Consider the following 15,357-nt stretch of genomic DNA (forward strand, 5'->3'; position numbering starts at 1 on the left):
TTTATGACGTCACAATATGATAGTATTCAACAAGCTAGCTGGGGGCTTATTTTGTACGAAAATACTGGAATGAATGGATCTTGCTAGTCTGTGTTAGTATATTCGAAGGTCGTTATTAACCTCTTCTTATAGTCAGACTGTTGCAGCTGTAAAATCGAAATAGAGCACTCACTCACTTTAAACGGAGACTGCTAAGATAGAGACAGAAATAAGACTGCTGAAGTCTTGAGTCTTTCTTTAAATGTTGGTAATAGACACCCAAATAGTGATCGTGGAAGACTTGAATCAAATCCTAAATTGTATTTAGAACTCTTTAAAATAAACAACTGGAATTAAATATTAATATTTCTGCTACGTTTAATACAAATTTTATTTAACTTACATTTTTATAAGTTGCACTGGTAGAAACACTCTACCTAACCCTCTACAATTCAAATAATCTGATTTGAACTCAATTCAAATGGTTATATTGTATTCTTTAATTAAACATTAATCAATGCTTTACTTCTAAAGTGATAATTTGATACCAAAACAAATGATAATAATAATATTGGCAGTTAATTTGCTAGCACTGTTGTTTACAGCACTGACCATATTTGGTAATATTACAAACTATCCAAATGTTTACGAAGTATTTACAGTATGAAGCGCATAAATTCCCACTCAAATTATTACACTGAACTACGTTAAGCGTTATGGAATGACAACGTTACATATGTACACTGTACACAGACTATATACACAGCTAATCAGTAAATCACAGCTCCTGATTGATTTTTTTGACATGTGACATGTTATGACTAGATTACGAGTATGGTCTCATTTCAGCTTACCTTGACTAGAACGAAAACGTAAAAACTCGGCCTCGGCCTATAATTTGACTAGAAACGCCACTAAGTTTATATGAGATCATGTTTCTGTTTCACTCAAGACAGTCTGAAATGTAGAGCTACTTCACGCACAACACTACTCTTATATACATTGAACACTATTCTATTAGTTTAACATGAGTTTGAGATCACTTCTGCTTTGGTTTGGTAGGTCACTTTCTTTTTGCTATTGCGTTTGATAGAGGGGTTTCTACTGTCGCTGTCTAAGCTCACTTCACTGACAGATTCTGCGTCGGGACAGTAGGGCACAGTGTCGGCACACAGGTGTCTCTCCACGCACTGGATGGGCTCGTCGAAGGAGGTGTGCTCGATGGCTCTCAGACGGTAAGGGTCCGCGCACGCGGGCCGGTCGTCGCCGCGGCGGGCGCTCCGCTGCGAGCGGCGCTCCCTGCATCAGGAGCAGCGCGCGCGCGGCGCTCGGAACGTGCCCGCGCGCGCCTGATGTCACAAGCGACACATCTCGTGCTGCGACACCGACGAGTACATCATCGTCGTCACCGGGTACTGCAATATACGACCAACATTCATTACCCAAACGTTTTACCCTCAAAAGTAGAAATACGTTTATTTGAAACCATAAAATACGAATATTATTGCTTTGTAACATAGACTTTTTATTGGAGTCGTTAAAGCGGAAGAGGAGCAATTCATCGGAGTCATGCAACTGACAACACGTACGAAGATAATGTATGTTTGTACTGGAGTGGAATGTGTAGCAGAGTTTTTGTTCAACGTTATGTTGTGTTGTTATTGCATAAACATTTAGACAGGCTTTAAAATGTAGCTTTGAGAAACCACCTAGACATATTCCTTTTTATGTTAAAAAGTAAATGTAAAAACGAGATCTGGAACGAATATCAGTAACTTGAATAAAACATTTGTTCATGCGGGCAACCAACATAATATATTATACGTAGAGTTCCACAATGCACAAGTGTCGCTTGAAACTAATGAACGTATGGCCAAAAAGATGGCGTGTGTATGCGTGTCAGACCGTAATTAATGATTTATTATATCAAACATCATGAATGGGTAACAGACGTGGTATAATTATTACGGCACAGTTAGGTATTCATTGATTCCCAGACATGCAAACCAGTGATTATTACTTAAAAAAAACACTGCAATTAATTTTGTGTAGAGGGCCATGCAAAGTCTTATACAAGCGATGTTGTTAGAATGATAAAGGAATGACAAGCGCTGAAGAGTAGTTAGAGAGTCGGGTTGTATCTCAGTTTACGACACGGAGTGCAGACAAATTGTTGTAAGAGCGTGGACAGTAACAAGTAAGGGCGAGGGCACACCGACATGAGTGCAACACGTGAGTGATAACAGTCTGCACGTACCTCTACACATCGTTACCCTGACTACCGTCACAAGGCTAGGTATACCTATTCAACATCGCCCGAGATTACATAACTCCTCCATAATATGATTGCCTCCTAATTGGTAAAGAAACTTGGAAGATACGAATTAAGTCCTCAAGGCACTTGGAGTGAGAAATCGGAGCGTATAAAATAGAGCTGATTCGCTATATGTATGTTTGTTCGCAGGAGTTTTGTCTGAGCTGTTGTATGCCCATCAGTTCGCTCGATGAGTAATAACGGCGAGTTGTGCGTAACTGAAAATTAAAGAAAACAAATCCATGACTATTTGCGGCCTGTTTTAATATACTGCTCTTATCTCCGACAAATGAACACGTGTTAAACCTCGTGAATAATTAATGTGTTGAAATACACGTGTGACATTCCCCTTGATTTGCAGATGACTTAAAGTCGCAAGGATCAAAGAGTAGTGTATTAAACAGGTTTAATAAAAAGCTTATCATTTGCAACCGAAATTATAAATTCCTTTGAAGTTTTTTATGATACGAAACGTCTATTTTAAACTCACTTGGGACTGTTTGAAGCGTAGCTGCGGCTGATACTTCCGACGCAGCTTCCTCGGGCAGCACACGCACAATATTCTAAGAAAAGCCCTGAAACAACAAGTCAATATTTAAGTAAAATGATTAAGGGGTTACGTAATTAAAGGCGGTCCAATTAACGAATACAGACCGAGAGTTATTTGCGGAGATATTAATAGATAATTGTAATTAAGTGAAGTGATTTCAAATTGTTTAAGAGAGTTGTTCCAATATAATTCCATTCCATAGGTACTTATGCCGAAACCATTGAAGAGTATTAGGTAGAAAATAAATTGAATAACAATATTGAGTTTGTTGAAATATTCATCTTCATTTTAAAGCCAAAATAAACAATGTGTTTTGTATCTTTATTTTTATCTAGATGAACGATTACTTGTCAGAGTTCAACAATTACATTCAATTCAAAATCCTATTTTGCTAAAAAAGATTAATCAGATATATTAAAAATTAAAAAGACGACGAAACCGAAGTTTTTGTAGAAACACGAACATAAAAAGTTTAATAATTTATTATAAAGGAATAACCAAAGCGTTTGGCACTCCGTACTATAATTTATGAAACCACATTGAAAATCGAAGTAAATTTAAACAATTTGCTTACATAGACAAGCAAAGGATTTATTCAAAAAATTCTCTAACTAATCTAGTTAGTCTATAATTCAGAAGAAACTAACAAAAAACAAAATCCTGTGACATAAATTACCAATTCTAATTTTATATCATACGACCCCACTGAATATGATTTATCCGATGTACGAGAGTGACCCTCCCACTGTGCAGTATTTTATCAAGGAGGTCAAACAAAAAGTGTCATTTTCATCTATTTGAGTGGAAACAGAAAGTGGTATTGAAAAGGCCTACTAATATCGCTTTTAGTAATTTTTTCAGTAACAGAGAGACATCGCTCTACAACATATAGAGCCCCGTTTAATGTTTCTTCAACGGCAATAATATTATTTTGACAGACAACTAACTGAATAGTCAACGAATAACAAACGGGAATTAATAATAAAAGTTAACTTCTAGGAAACGCTGGAGTTGATTATCGTGAAGATTTAAGAGGGTCTAGTTTTCATCCGAATCGCGAAGTCAATTTAATATGTTAATTTGCATTCGATCAAAACTCGCGGTTTGAGATTTTTTTATAATGATCAGGAAAACAATATTCCTACTTCTCTGGTTTTCCTCTGCCTCTTAATGTAGAGTTTCATTTAGGTATAATTGATTACGAAGTTTATTCCATTACGAAATTAAGCACTCATAAAAAAATGTTGCGTTTCAAATAATTTAAAACTGTTATCAGATTACGACAAAGTTTTCTAGTTACAAAAGCGAATTACCTTAAGTAAGTTAGAATTTACGAGATCAGATTGTAGACTCTCATTTTAGAGAGCGATAATTTTAATAAGCTAGCTTTCCCTTGACACTGTTTCAAACAAGCTGTCTTTATCCGGGACAAATATTTAGATGACCCAAAAACATTCTTTCTCAGTCTACTTACTAATAGGATTAGTTTGTTTTATAATCGAGACCAGAATCGATATTAAAAAAACAAGCGTAAATTTCAAAGATGAATCGATATTTGCGTATCTCTCGATACATCGTTCTGATCTGAAGTCCTCAGGTAAAAGTAAATTAACATTCCGATCAGACTTAGCATTCAATTTTTGAATCGAAATTTCAATCTGGAGATTCCATGATTGCGTCAATATTGATGTTGTAGGATGTAAGGTCGAGGGGTATTGATTCAGCGCCAACGTGACGCGGAAGAGGCGTCTGCTAGTACACTCCGTACATCCTCGCATCCGCCGCTCTTTAATCAAGTCTGTTCTCCTATAAATGCAGAACTATAAAACTATAGAGCTGTTAGTAACCCTCGCCTCTCGTGTAACCCTACCTCGCCGGTTGTGTGTTGTGAAAAAGGGTTAAAATATGTCTGTGAATGCGCTTTGCATTTTGATGCGTTTTTGTTTTGTAGAGTTATGATATAAAAGGTTTTGTGCATGCTTTTTTAGGATTAAGGTAGCATAAAAGTGTTGGATGGCGCTCTTGTTTTTAATACCTCTCTTGTTTTTAATACCTGTCTTGTTTTTAAAACAAAAACTATGGATTCAACTTTGAAATAAGTTTGCTGTTCATGAAAAATATTAAAGAGTACATTTGTACAAGAGAAATTCATTTTAATAATAAAATATTTGCAAGTTTAAAAAAAAAGATCATAAGTAAGGGATTTTTTATAATGGCCTCCAGTTGGTCTTCTCTAATTTCACTATTACAAAGGGAAGCTCTAGAAGCAAGTAATAAAATTACAATTCTCGGGTTCTCTCTTGGCAGCTGCCATGCAATACTTTAAAGCTTTTGTTATAACAACTTTTGTTACTAGTACATAAGGTTCAAATTACTACGAACTAAGATCGATACTGTAGCACAAAAATCTGAAAGTTTCGTCAGGGAATTTTTGTATCAGAATTTCAGGATTCCACTTCTGAAGTCCCAATAAAAAGTAATGTTATGCCATGGACAGCCAGGAAAACAAACAATAGGGCATGTTAAGTGTACTGGTATACCTATACAGAGGCAAAAAACGTAGGAACGCAGGTAAAATCGATGATAAGAACAAACAGGAAAATTAAATTTTACTTTTTCCAAAGATCAGTTGTGATACTATGAACGGTTGGACTTTTGCTGCTGTGATATTCGGTATGGGCTGTGTATGCGTTTATTAATACGTTTACTTATTATTACTATTACTGACTAATTAAGTATTTTTATGATCTATCTCTTTCCCATATGATTAGGCAGAAGTGTCAACATAAGGCTGAAAGAAATGGCACGAATAAAAGAAAGATGGAAATTGCTGCACCGACAACTGCACAGGACTTAAATTTTGATTTGATTGATTGTTGTATATCCTGATGACTGAGTTTAAGTTGCTTGTGGTGAGGCTTTACCAACTATTAAAAACTCTTTGGTGGTAAGGTATCGTTTCTTTTCTCGTGTTTTAAGTAAGTGATAACTCTATTGTTCAATGCATATGAGTTTGATAAGACGTCGGTGTATACTACGTCGGTTTCGAACTTACGACTCTTGACTAGGCTTGACAATTTAAGGGTCATCATACCACACGTCTTTCAGAGCTGTCTCGCTTCCACAATCACAATACTTCAGCTTAAAGATAAGGCCACGTAAAAGATAAGTTCACATTAGGTAATTTGTACCAAGTACCCATTTAGTCGCGAAAACGTTAAGAATGTTGATAATATTTTTGTAACGACTTGTTGTAATGGGAAAAGTAATCGACTTAGTAAGTGTAGTACGATATTACGTTGGGAGATAGATATTAATCGGATTTCTGAGTATCATTATTAAACACTCGAGTCAAGGATGAAGTAGTTGTTATTACTTTAATATTATACTAAGTTTACACTGTGATACTTTTTGTGTGTGCAAATGTCGAACACTTTTCTTATTTTTTACGATGACACAAGTTTGAAAGATCTTGGCTAGAGAAATGCCTGTATGTTGTAAAAAAAATTAAGTAGGCTGTATTCCAGGCACTTTTAAAACGTTACAGTAATGTCTCTAGGTACTCGATGCCTAAATGTCAGAAACTCCATACATTTTCTACACTGGGCACCGCAATGTTTAATAGTCGTCAATGTCTGTTACAGAAAACACTGCTATTAAAGACGTACGTTTTTTCTTCATTAAAAAAACTACTTTCAAACTAAGGCATTTAAAACTTAAGTTTTAACTAACATTCAAGTCAAATGTGCAAAACACTCATACTCAGAACAAGCTTTCATAGTTCACAAAAATGTTTATCTTACACGTCGTTCCAGTGGGTTTCCTATAGTTGGTGTGTCAGTGTAGACACAACATTATATAGTTTAGGAAAACTGTAACTCATATTCCAAGTCCTTATTTTCTCGAGAGCAGAAACATGCCTTAAGGCTATTGATTATCGTATTACCTCCTTGAGACATTCCGTGACGTTATTGACTTGTTTACAGGGACTGCTTCGTGGTATTATATTATGTAATAACGAAATATTACGTTGGTATATTTTTTCAGGAGCGGAGCCAAAATAGCTGACATTAATTTGTCTCTTTAACATTAAAATTCTTGTCATTTCTATCCATCGCAAGTCTAGTATAAAACTGTCTATTTTGAATGGCTTATATAGAGAGGATTGTGTTTAAGGGATTCATACCCAAAGACCAAAGGTTGAATCTTACTAGAACTTTGCTGTTTGTCCATGTCCATAGGTCCTTGTCTCCATGGATGCTTGGGTACACACGGACTGATGGAAATAAAAAGGGGTACCCAGACAGTTGAAATTGCCACAGAGGTTTTATTTCTGATGCTGCTTAAATAACACATGAATCAGCATTACAAGCAACTGTTAGTATGGTCATAACGTTAATTATGAACGTTTTTCTTTTGCCTATTTGTATTGCACCCTTAGCATCGCAAGTATACCTCCTCGCACTTGCCGAAGTCCATTTTTGCCTTTTTGTTACATAACCCTAAAACACCCAAATATATACTTTTTTAAAGGCAAGCTATATAACTGGATCTTTAACTTTTCCTTCAGAGAGAGCTCATAACTAACGTCACTAATCCGGCAGTTAGTTTCATAGTCCTCACCTGCGACCGAGCCAATTATTTTTTATGTTACCGTGTCTTAGTGTTACCGACATTATTTATAATACCCGAATATGTGGATGAAAAGGAAGGTTAAAAGTTTGCCTAAAAAATCTGTGTTAGGCCTCTCATATATTCGTTTCTTTATCGTTGAGTGCTAATTTCATGTTACTGTACACTCGTAATCTTATCACGCTAGAGAAAAAGTAACTAATTCACTTAACGCTCCTAATTAAATATTCCTGATTTTGTAACTACACTTATCCTGTATGAAAATTAAATACCGCTTATTTCCTTTATTTTTATGGGCACGCGGTCTTATGTAGCCTCAGCCTTAAGGAACTGTTGCTATGTGCGAGACTTTTAAAACAGTTTAGTGTTCCAACTTACTTCTCCAGTGGTGCTGGGAAACCTTCTAAAACCCATAATGTAGGCATTCGATCCAGCGACTGCCTTGTTATTTTTTTATAATCAAAAATAAAATGTAGATTTTTATAAAAAGACAGTAGATACATATATAGTATAGGGTTTAAGCCATGGAACCAAATCCAACTCTTCTTTTCCTCAATTAACAAATTCCTCGAAAAACTCATTGTATTTCAATTTAGGCTTTTTTTAACAGTTTGAAAATGAATAGAAAAACAGGCTGAAGCGAATGTATGCAAAAGTCAATACGGACATTTGAAAATGGAATAGTGCACCCGGGTATCTTGTAGGTGTAAAAAAACAGTATTTCAAGATCGTTGACTGGTTTTGAATCAGAGAAATAGGAAAAAAATACAATAGGAAAATGCAACCTGTGGTAGCGTCATACTATTTAAGAGGTTTTTGTTATAAATCATTTTTCTAAGTATGAAAATAATATGTATTAGAGATAAGATAATGTGAAAATAGAATACTCTGTCGCAATTACGGCCATGAAAGAGTTACAGACGATTTTTGAGATCACAAGAGTAACATTCTAGTAGATTACAAATTTCTGCCATATATTTTGAAGTTACACGCTTCCAAAATAGGTTTAGTTCTGTTTTGGCTTCTTACACAGTTTCTACTTGATAGTTTGAATTTAAATTGCGGTATTGTATTGTTACGTTGTTTGAATGCAGAACAAATGTATTTGTGGTTTGCTGATCACTCTACATTACTATACAATTGTTGCTAAACACACATAATTTGTGTTTCACATAATTCTGTTACATTGAAATGCTAATTTGTGGAGTGATTATAGGTAGATAATTGATATGGCTCTACAATTGGTACATTTAAATCTATTTGAATTTACATTGGAAAGTATCAGGATATCCAAATGTTTATACAAAAAAGATAACTAAGTATTATAGTTACATTTGTATTCAGTTAATATTTGGAAGATACATTGAAAATTTTTGTTGTTTAATAAAAGCTTGTAATTTATTTAAAAATCATATTATATTTGTACGCGTGGGAACACCACCATTATAGACCAAATTTTTTGTTACACCTTTTGTTATCTACTTCCAAATAAATAATTATATCTATTCTAAATAATTCTATAAAAAAAACATTGTTCGGGACATGCACGGAAGCCATAATAATATGTTTGAACATGTCCTTAGACATGGAGCAGCATAATGTGATTAATTAGGACTTTACCGAGAACAACCAACTGTACAATGTTGGACGTGGATTAGATCTTTTTAAAGGATCGTTTTTCTGATATAATAAGGATGGCAGAGAAGGCTTGATATGCAATATGCAAAACTTTAGGAGCAAGTTTTGTTTATGACGGCGTGGATTTTCTTTTCTTTATATGACTTCTTCAATGCGTTTGAGCGCAGGCTTTTATGCTTTACCAGACTTATTGGTGACATTTGACAAGCTTTCAGCTAGATAATAGAATAGAATACAATAATTTTATTGTTTCACAGTTACAATTCTTCATACATTCATCAACAGTGGTCCCCAAACTAAGCTGAAGCTTGTATCTTGGGGGCCTGAGTGTTGGAGGTTCTTAAAATAGTTTCTTATTTGGTAGAGCAAGATTATATTATAAAAACAGTAAATAAAAATTTAAACAATAAGAACTTATAAATCAGATAATAAAAAACAAGATCACTTATTTGACTAAACTTAGAATAATGAGAGAATAAACAAATATTTACGATTAAGTGTGTGGATGTGTTTGTATGTGTGTAGATTGTGTGTGTTTGTGTGTGTTTGTGCAGTATGTGTGAGCGTGTGTATGTGTAAGTATCAGTGAGAAAAATCAGGGGAGTAAATCTTCCGTGTCTGCGTATGATAGTGAATGAAGCCATTTTCGAACAGTTTTCTTATATTGGTTTGCTGTGAGGTCTTTAGTGCTAAAGTGTTTGTTAACTTTATTGTAAACGTGGAAGTGTGAGTATGCAGGGGATCGCCTTGCCAGAAGACTTCTGTATTCTGGAAGGGGAAAATAGAGGGTTCGCTTTGAGATTACCTTTTGGTAGTCTGGTCTGTTCTTACGAATGTTATGAGCCTTGAGAGTGGCGCTGAGTATGAATAGTTGCCTTACGCGTAGCACTGGAAATTCGTTGTAGAGTAAGTCTGTTGGGAATCTAAACGGTTTTTTTAGAGTTACTTTTATCACAACTCTCTGGGCTCTTTCAACTTCCATGAATATGGTTTTGCCAGCCGAGCCCCATACCGATATGCCATACTGAATGACAGATTGACATAAAGCTAAGTATATTATGCGTAGCATATCAATGGATGTACAGTCGCGAAGTTTTTTCATTACATAAATGAGTTTTCTAGTTCGACCAGAAAGCATGTGAGTGTGAGGTTTGAAAGAAAGGTTCTCGTCTAACGTGATTCCTAAATACTTTACAGAGTTTGTATGATCTAGCGAAAGGCAGGTACAGTTGAGAGGTGAGTCTAATTGGCAAGTGTGGAATTTTAATGTTAGATGGGGTGGTGGAGATGTGGCTTTCGATATTTGGAATGTTATGTACTTCGTTTTATGTATATTAAGCGTTAAGAGATTTTTATTAAGTGTATCCGCTGCAGTAATTAAGCCGCTCTCCGCGATGTGGTATAATATTTCCCAAGTTTTTGCGTGAAAAATAATTGCAGTATCGTCTGCGTATGAGACTATGTCTGCCTGGGACAGTGAAATATTAAGAATGTCGTTCATATAAAATGTAAACAGAGTCGGGCCTAGGGTACTGCCTTGTGGAATACCGAAATCTATTGAATTTAATTCACTGGAATTCAATTGAATTTAATTATAATGCATAAATTTAGGGCTTAAATTGATGCTGCACTACAATGTATAAAATCTCCTTGCTTTTAGATCAGCAACACGTTTTACTTTAAGAGGCGATGGCGGTTAGTTTTTTGGAAAGTGGTTTGATAACCAATGTTTATTTGGTTACTAAAGCAAAAACATCGCAATAACAAAGGTCTGCCATCGCATAGTTCACGTTGGTTTCTATGGATGTTAAAGGAAAATGCAGAAACAGAGGCGTGATTTCTATCTAGTGCCTTTTCTTCCTTCTTTTTCCTTATCGTAAAACACCCATTACACGGGGATTCCTTTGTCCAGTCATCATAGATATACAACTAGGTGTATATTTATGAAGCTCATGTGTCTCCCTTTTTTGTTAGATTATAAACCCTGCTACTCAGTAGGTACTACGATTTTCCGGGAGGAAAAAACATTTTCCAGTTATAACACAAAAATAAAGCAATGATTTATGATGACTCTGCGTTTCAAAACGTTTCGGGAAACATTTTTTAATCTTTTATGTATATTTTGAGTGATATATTACAAATCTGGTTTGAGTGGCATATTATACTTTTGACATTTTCTGATGGCAATAAATTATTACAGTATGTTAATGTGCCTTGATAAAAAGTGTGTTAATCAGTGCTCTTATCATCCCTATCCGGGAAAAAGCCTGTTTCTAGCAGTTAGACAGTTATAGACTGGTGTTTTTTTCTAGTGTAATGTTTCTTTCTCTATAATTTCAAGGTTCCCGCTTCTTTGTGACACGAGGACATAGCTGCAACATATAAATGCCTTAACTTTAATCTTAGATATAATGGGGCATCTACCAGAGGCTACCCACCTCGGCTTTATGGAAGAACAGACACAAACGGCATAAGATAGCATCATACTATTAAAAATCGTTGATAAAACTAATTTTGGATATAAGTATATTTAAACATGCCATGAAAATAAAATAAAAATAAGATAGGTTAGTATTATCTAACTCACAAGTGAACCGTAAAAATGTATTTCACTCGGTAGGCAATTTAGTTATAAAATAATCTAATTATAATTAATCATAATATTAGGTCGAATCAACAAAATTTGGCTCAAAAGCTACACTTTTAAAGCTATTAGCTGGCGGAAATATAAAAAAGTGGGTGGAAAAATGAAATCCTTTTTCATTTAAAGAACATAAAAGAGTACTGTTATTCTAATTACGTAAAATGTAGACCGCTTTGTGTGTTGTTCCTGGTATAAAGGTCTGTTTGGTTTATCACTAAACATTAATTATTTACATTAGCACTCATTATTTCGCACTACAAAGCAGTGTGAAATTTATGGAACGCAGAACATTGTTTAGACTATATTGCTGTTTTTCTACTGCGAAGAAAACAAGAGCAATAAGTGATGAAGCAATGAATAACGATTTATTTGGTAGTTACGTACTATATAAGTTCGAAAAGAGATTTTACGCGCCAATAAATCAGATAAAAGTTTGAAGGAAAAAATGTTACAACGACAAACATAAAACTTTATTTATTATAAATTCGTTATAAAAACTTAGGTAGAAGCAAAACAATATTTACGTTTTAAAATAAGGACAAGAATTGTAACTAGGCTTGTAGAAGCATGGTTCCAGTATCAAATATTGTTACTCTTATGAAGATTAGATACAAAAAATTATGTATTCTTTTAATAGAGTTTGTGTGATCTAACTTCTAGTCCAAAGTTTTACTCATAATTTTTCATTCAGATTTATATTAAGATAATTTTACACAAAAAAAAACATTACATAAGACCAATAAAAGATATAAAGATAATTGTTGTGTGAAAGTTAATAAATTAAAATTATATTACAAAACAAACACGATTATACATAAACTAGTTTCCTGAAATAGTACTAGTAACCTCAAAACTTATATGACGGAGGTTTGGGAGCCAAAACTTTTCTACTCAATTATCTGGTTAGGTTCGATATAGAGATATGTAGCAAAACATTCCTTGTACTACAAACAGCTCCCACGCGTCTCGTTACAATAATAGACCGGTTATTTAAAGGGTACAAGTTGTAATTTTGAAAAAGTTCCTTTGTGTGTGTTGTGTTTTACTTTTTAGTAGTTTTTTTTTTATAAAGGAGGTAAAATCGCCACTAGCCACGATTGGTTTGTAAGAAAAACCAGAAAGAGCAAACTAAAAAAATATTTAAATAAAACGTCTCTACATTTGGGATCAACACAAATTATTCAAAAATATTTTCAATAATTGTCACGCCTATGACAATACTTCACTCTGTTATATAATAAAAATACATTCTACAGACGATATTTCAAAAGCAGAAATAAATAAACAACTGAAACCACTACAAGGGCATGTTAAAATAAATAAAAAGTTTTCTCTACACAAGGACAACGCGACCGTTTCGGATCCGCTTACCCAATTCTACCCTATTAAAGTTATCTGTTAGAGTAAGCTTCTCAATAATCGCACAAACACTGCTTCGTTAATTTTATTAGTGTACTGGGGACCCCACAACCATATCCACCACCATCAGACCTGCCATTGTGGAAAAGAGACGCTGCTCTACAAAGGAGAGCCATATAGAGCGCTATCTCATTTTGACAACAGCAGAACTTTTGCTTTGAGATTTTGGTAGAGGCTCAGTAATTTATGTGGTTTGGACTTAATGTAATATGTAGCCATCCCGAATCTGTATCCGCACGCTCAACCGGACGGGTCCAAGTTGGTTTACGAATTAATGGATTAGTGTAAAGAATAGTTTTCCGTGTACCTGTGAATGTGCGATGTTTGGTTTGTTTGTTATGCTTCTTTGATTAAATATGTGTTTCGAAATTTAGCTTTAAATGAGTCTGGATGTACGAGTTATAAAAAGTGGAGCATTTCATCAAAACTTAGATTATATTAAGAAAATGGATATCATCTTTTTTACATAATATATTTAGTTGCATATTTTTCAGTTAGGCTTAAGTACTCATTAGGTTTCGCTGCTATATTAGTAGATAAACCATGTTCCTCTCCTATAAACATGCGCTTTTCTAACCAGACAAAACATACGATTTAATTAAACCCTAATTTGCTATATTCGAGAAAGTTAGTGGGCTCATGTACTTGGATGTTGTTACTGTTTCACGGCAAAATTATTTATCGGTTTTTCATGTAATTTGGTACGAAGGTAGATTTTATATTTCATCTGTAATAACAAAAAAGGTGAAAAAATGGGATTATTCTTTACAACAACACCAACATGCGGGCGTAACTTTAGGTGACTACAAGATCTAGAAAAGTCGGATATACAGACGATTAACTCCAAAACGCTTTATTAAAACTCATAACATATATTTTTATCGGTTTTAAACCGTTAAAGTTACTCCTCATATAAAACGAAGAATAAAGGAGTATTTTAATAGTCTATAGCTAATTCCCCGTTGGAGATCTATAAATCCACGAGAGATAGTCCTGAGATGAAAGATAGCTGTTCAACATGACCTGGATTTCTAACACGCGCGGTTCCTTTTACTTCTGCCTGAAAGCACCAAGTTATTAAGTGTGGGCATTATTCCTCGTGTAAAAAGTCGAATTCAAATAGTAAAAATATTTTAAGAAAAGCAAATAACTCAGAAATAGAAAAGAAAACTTTTAGAGATGACGTTTTTTCGTAAATTCATAATTTTCATCATCATCATCATCATCTCAGTCTATAGCAGTCCACTGCTGGACATAGGCCTCTCCATAATTTCTCCAGCGCGACCGGTTCATTGCCACATGCATCCAACGATTCATAATTTTAGATCTTTTTATCTCAAACCAATAAAAATAGAATATTTCACAACAGGCTATTGCCACAATATGAATAAAGGTTTCAAGCAGAATAATATTGACTCACATCCACGGAAGCCAATTAGTGTAGTCAATTTAACTCATATTTACTCTCGACTCAATGTGTCGGTAGCCCTTGTAAGTACGGTGACGTAGTGTACTCTTACAGCTTTCATGTTTAGTACTGTCACACAAATTCAAATTCTTTATTTCAATTAGACCAGTAAATGGCACTATTGAACGTCAAAACAATTTACATATGAACAATATTAAAAACTAGTGTCAGTCTGTCGGTCAGTCTCCTATTGAAGCTACCGCTCATTCGGAAGGTAGATTCCCATGGAGAAGAACGAGCAAGAAACTCCTCTTTTTCATTGCCAAACAAACACATGTCGTAGCGCGCACAGATGACTAAAACCATCTGTAATAAATTATAAATTATGATACTCTCATATAATTCACGAACTAACTTTAATTCACACGATAAAACAACTCCCAGTAACTTAAATGACAATGGGTGGTAAACTGTTATGTTGGCAACACTGCGCTGAGCAAACTTGTCAGTTCCGCCAACACTCGAGTCCGACCGGAACGGGAAGTCCGTCGCAACACAAATGTGCATGTACTTATGTTGAGGAAGCTAAGTAAACGTTTAGCGAAAGTTTCAGCTTAGTTAGAACTGTGTCACAATATAAATTACTTTGGTATTGACTTGTACGACAATGTGTTGATGGTCTTAACGTAAGGGACGGAAACTTGGTAATATGGTATCCATCGTATAGGTATGTTATGTAGGCAGGTACATCAGACATTTCTATTTATTTAGGT

General features: G+C 34.7%; 1 protein-coding gene across 1 annotated transcript in view; it reads right to left on the minus strand.

Annotated features, from left to right (window-relative positions):
• Positions 1–1,334: 1,334 nt before the first annotated feature.
• The window catches only part of LOC113499302 (dopamine receptor 2), a 39,907-nt gene continuing 25,884 nt past the window's right edge, over positions 1,335–15,357 (minus strand). Inside the window, exons 2-3 of the mRNA XM_026879724.1 lie at positions 2,784–2,868; positions 1,335–1,394 (exon numbers count right to left, since the gene is read on the minus strand). Of these exons, the coding sequence (XP_026735525.1) occupies positions 1,335–1,394; positions 2,784–2,868 (145 nt within the window). The remainder of the gene's footprint in view (positions 1,395–2,783; positions 2,869–15,357) is intronic.

Source organism: Trichoplusia ni, chromosome 12 (assembly GCF_003590095.1).
Source record: "Trichoplusia ni isolate ovarian cell line Hi5 chromosome 12, tn1, whole genome shotgun sequence".
Classification (NCBI taxonomy): Eukaryota; Metazoa; Arthropoda; class Insecta; order Lepidoptera; family Noctuidae; genus Trichoplusia; species Trichoplusia ni.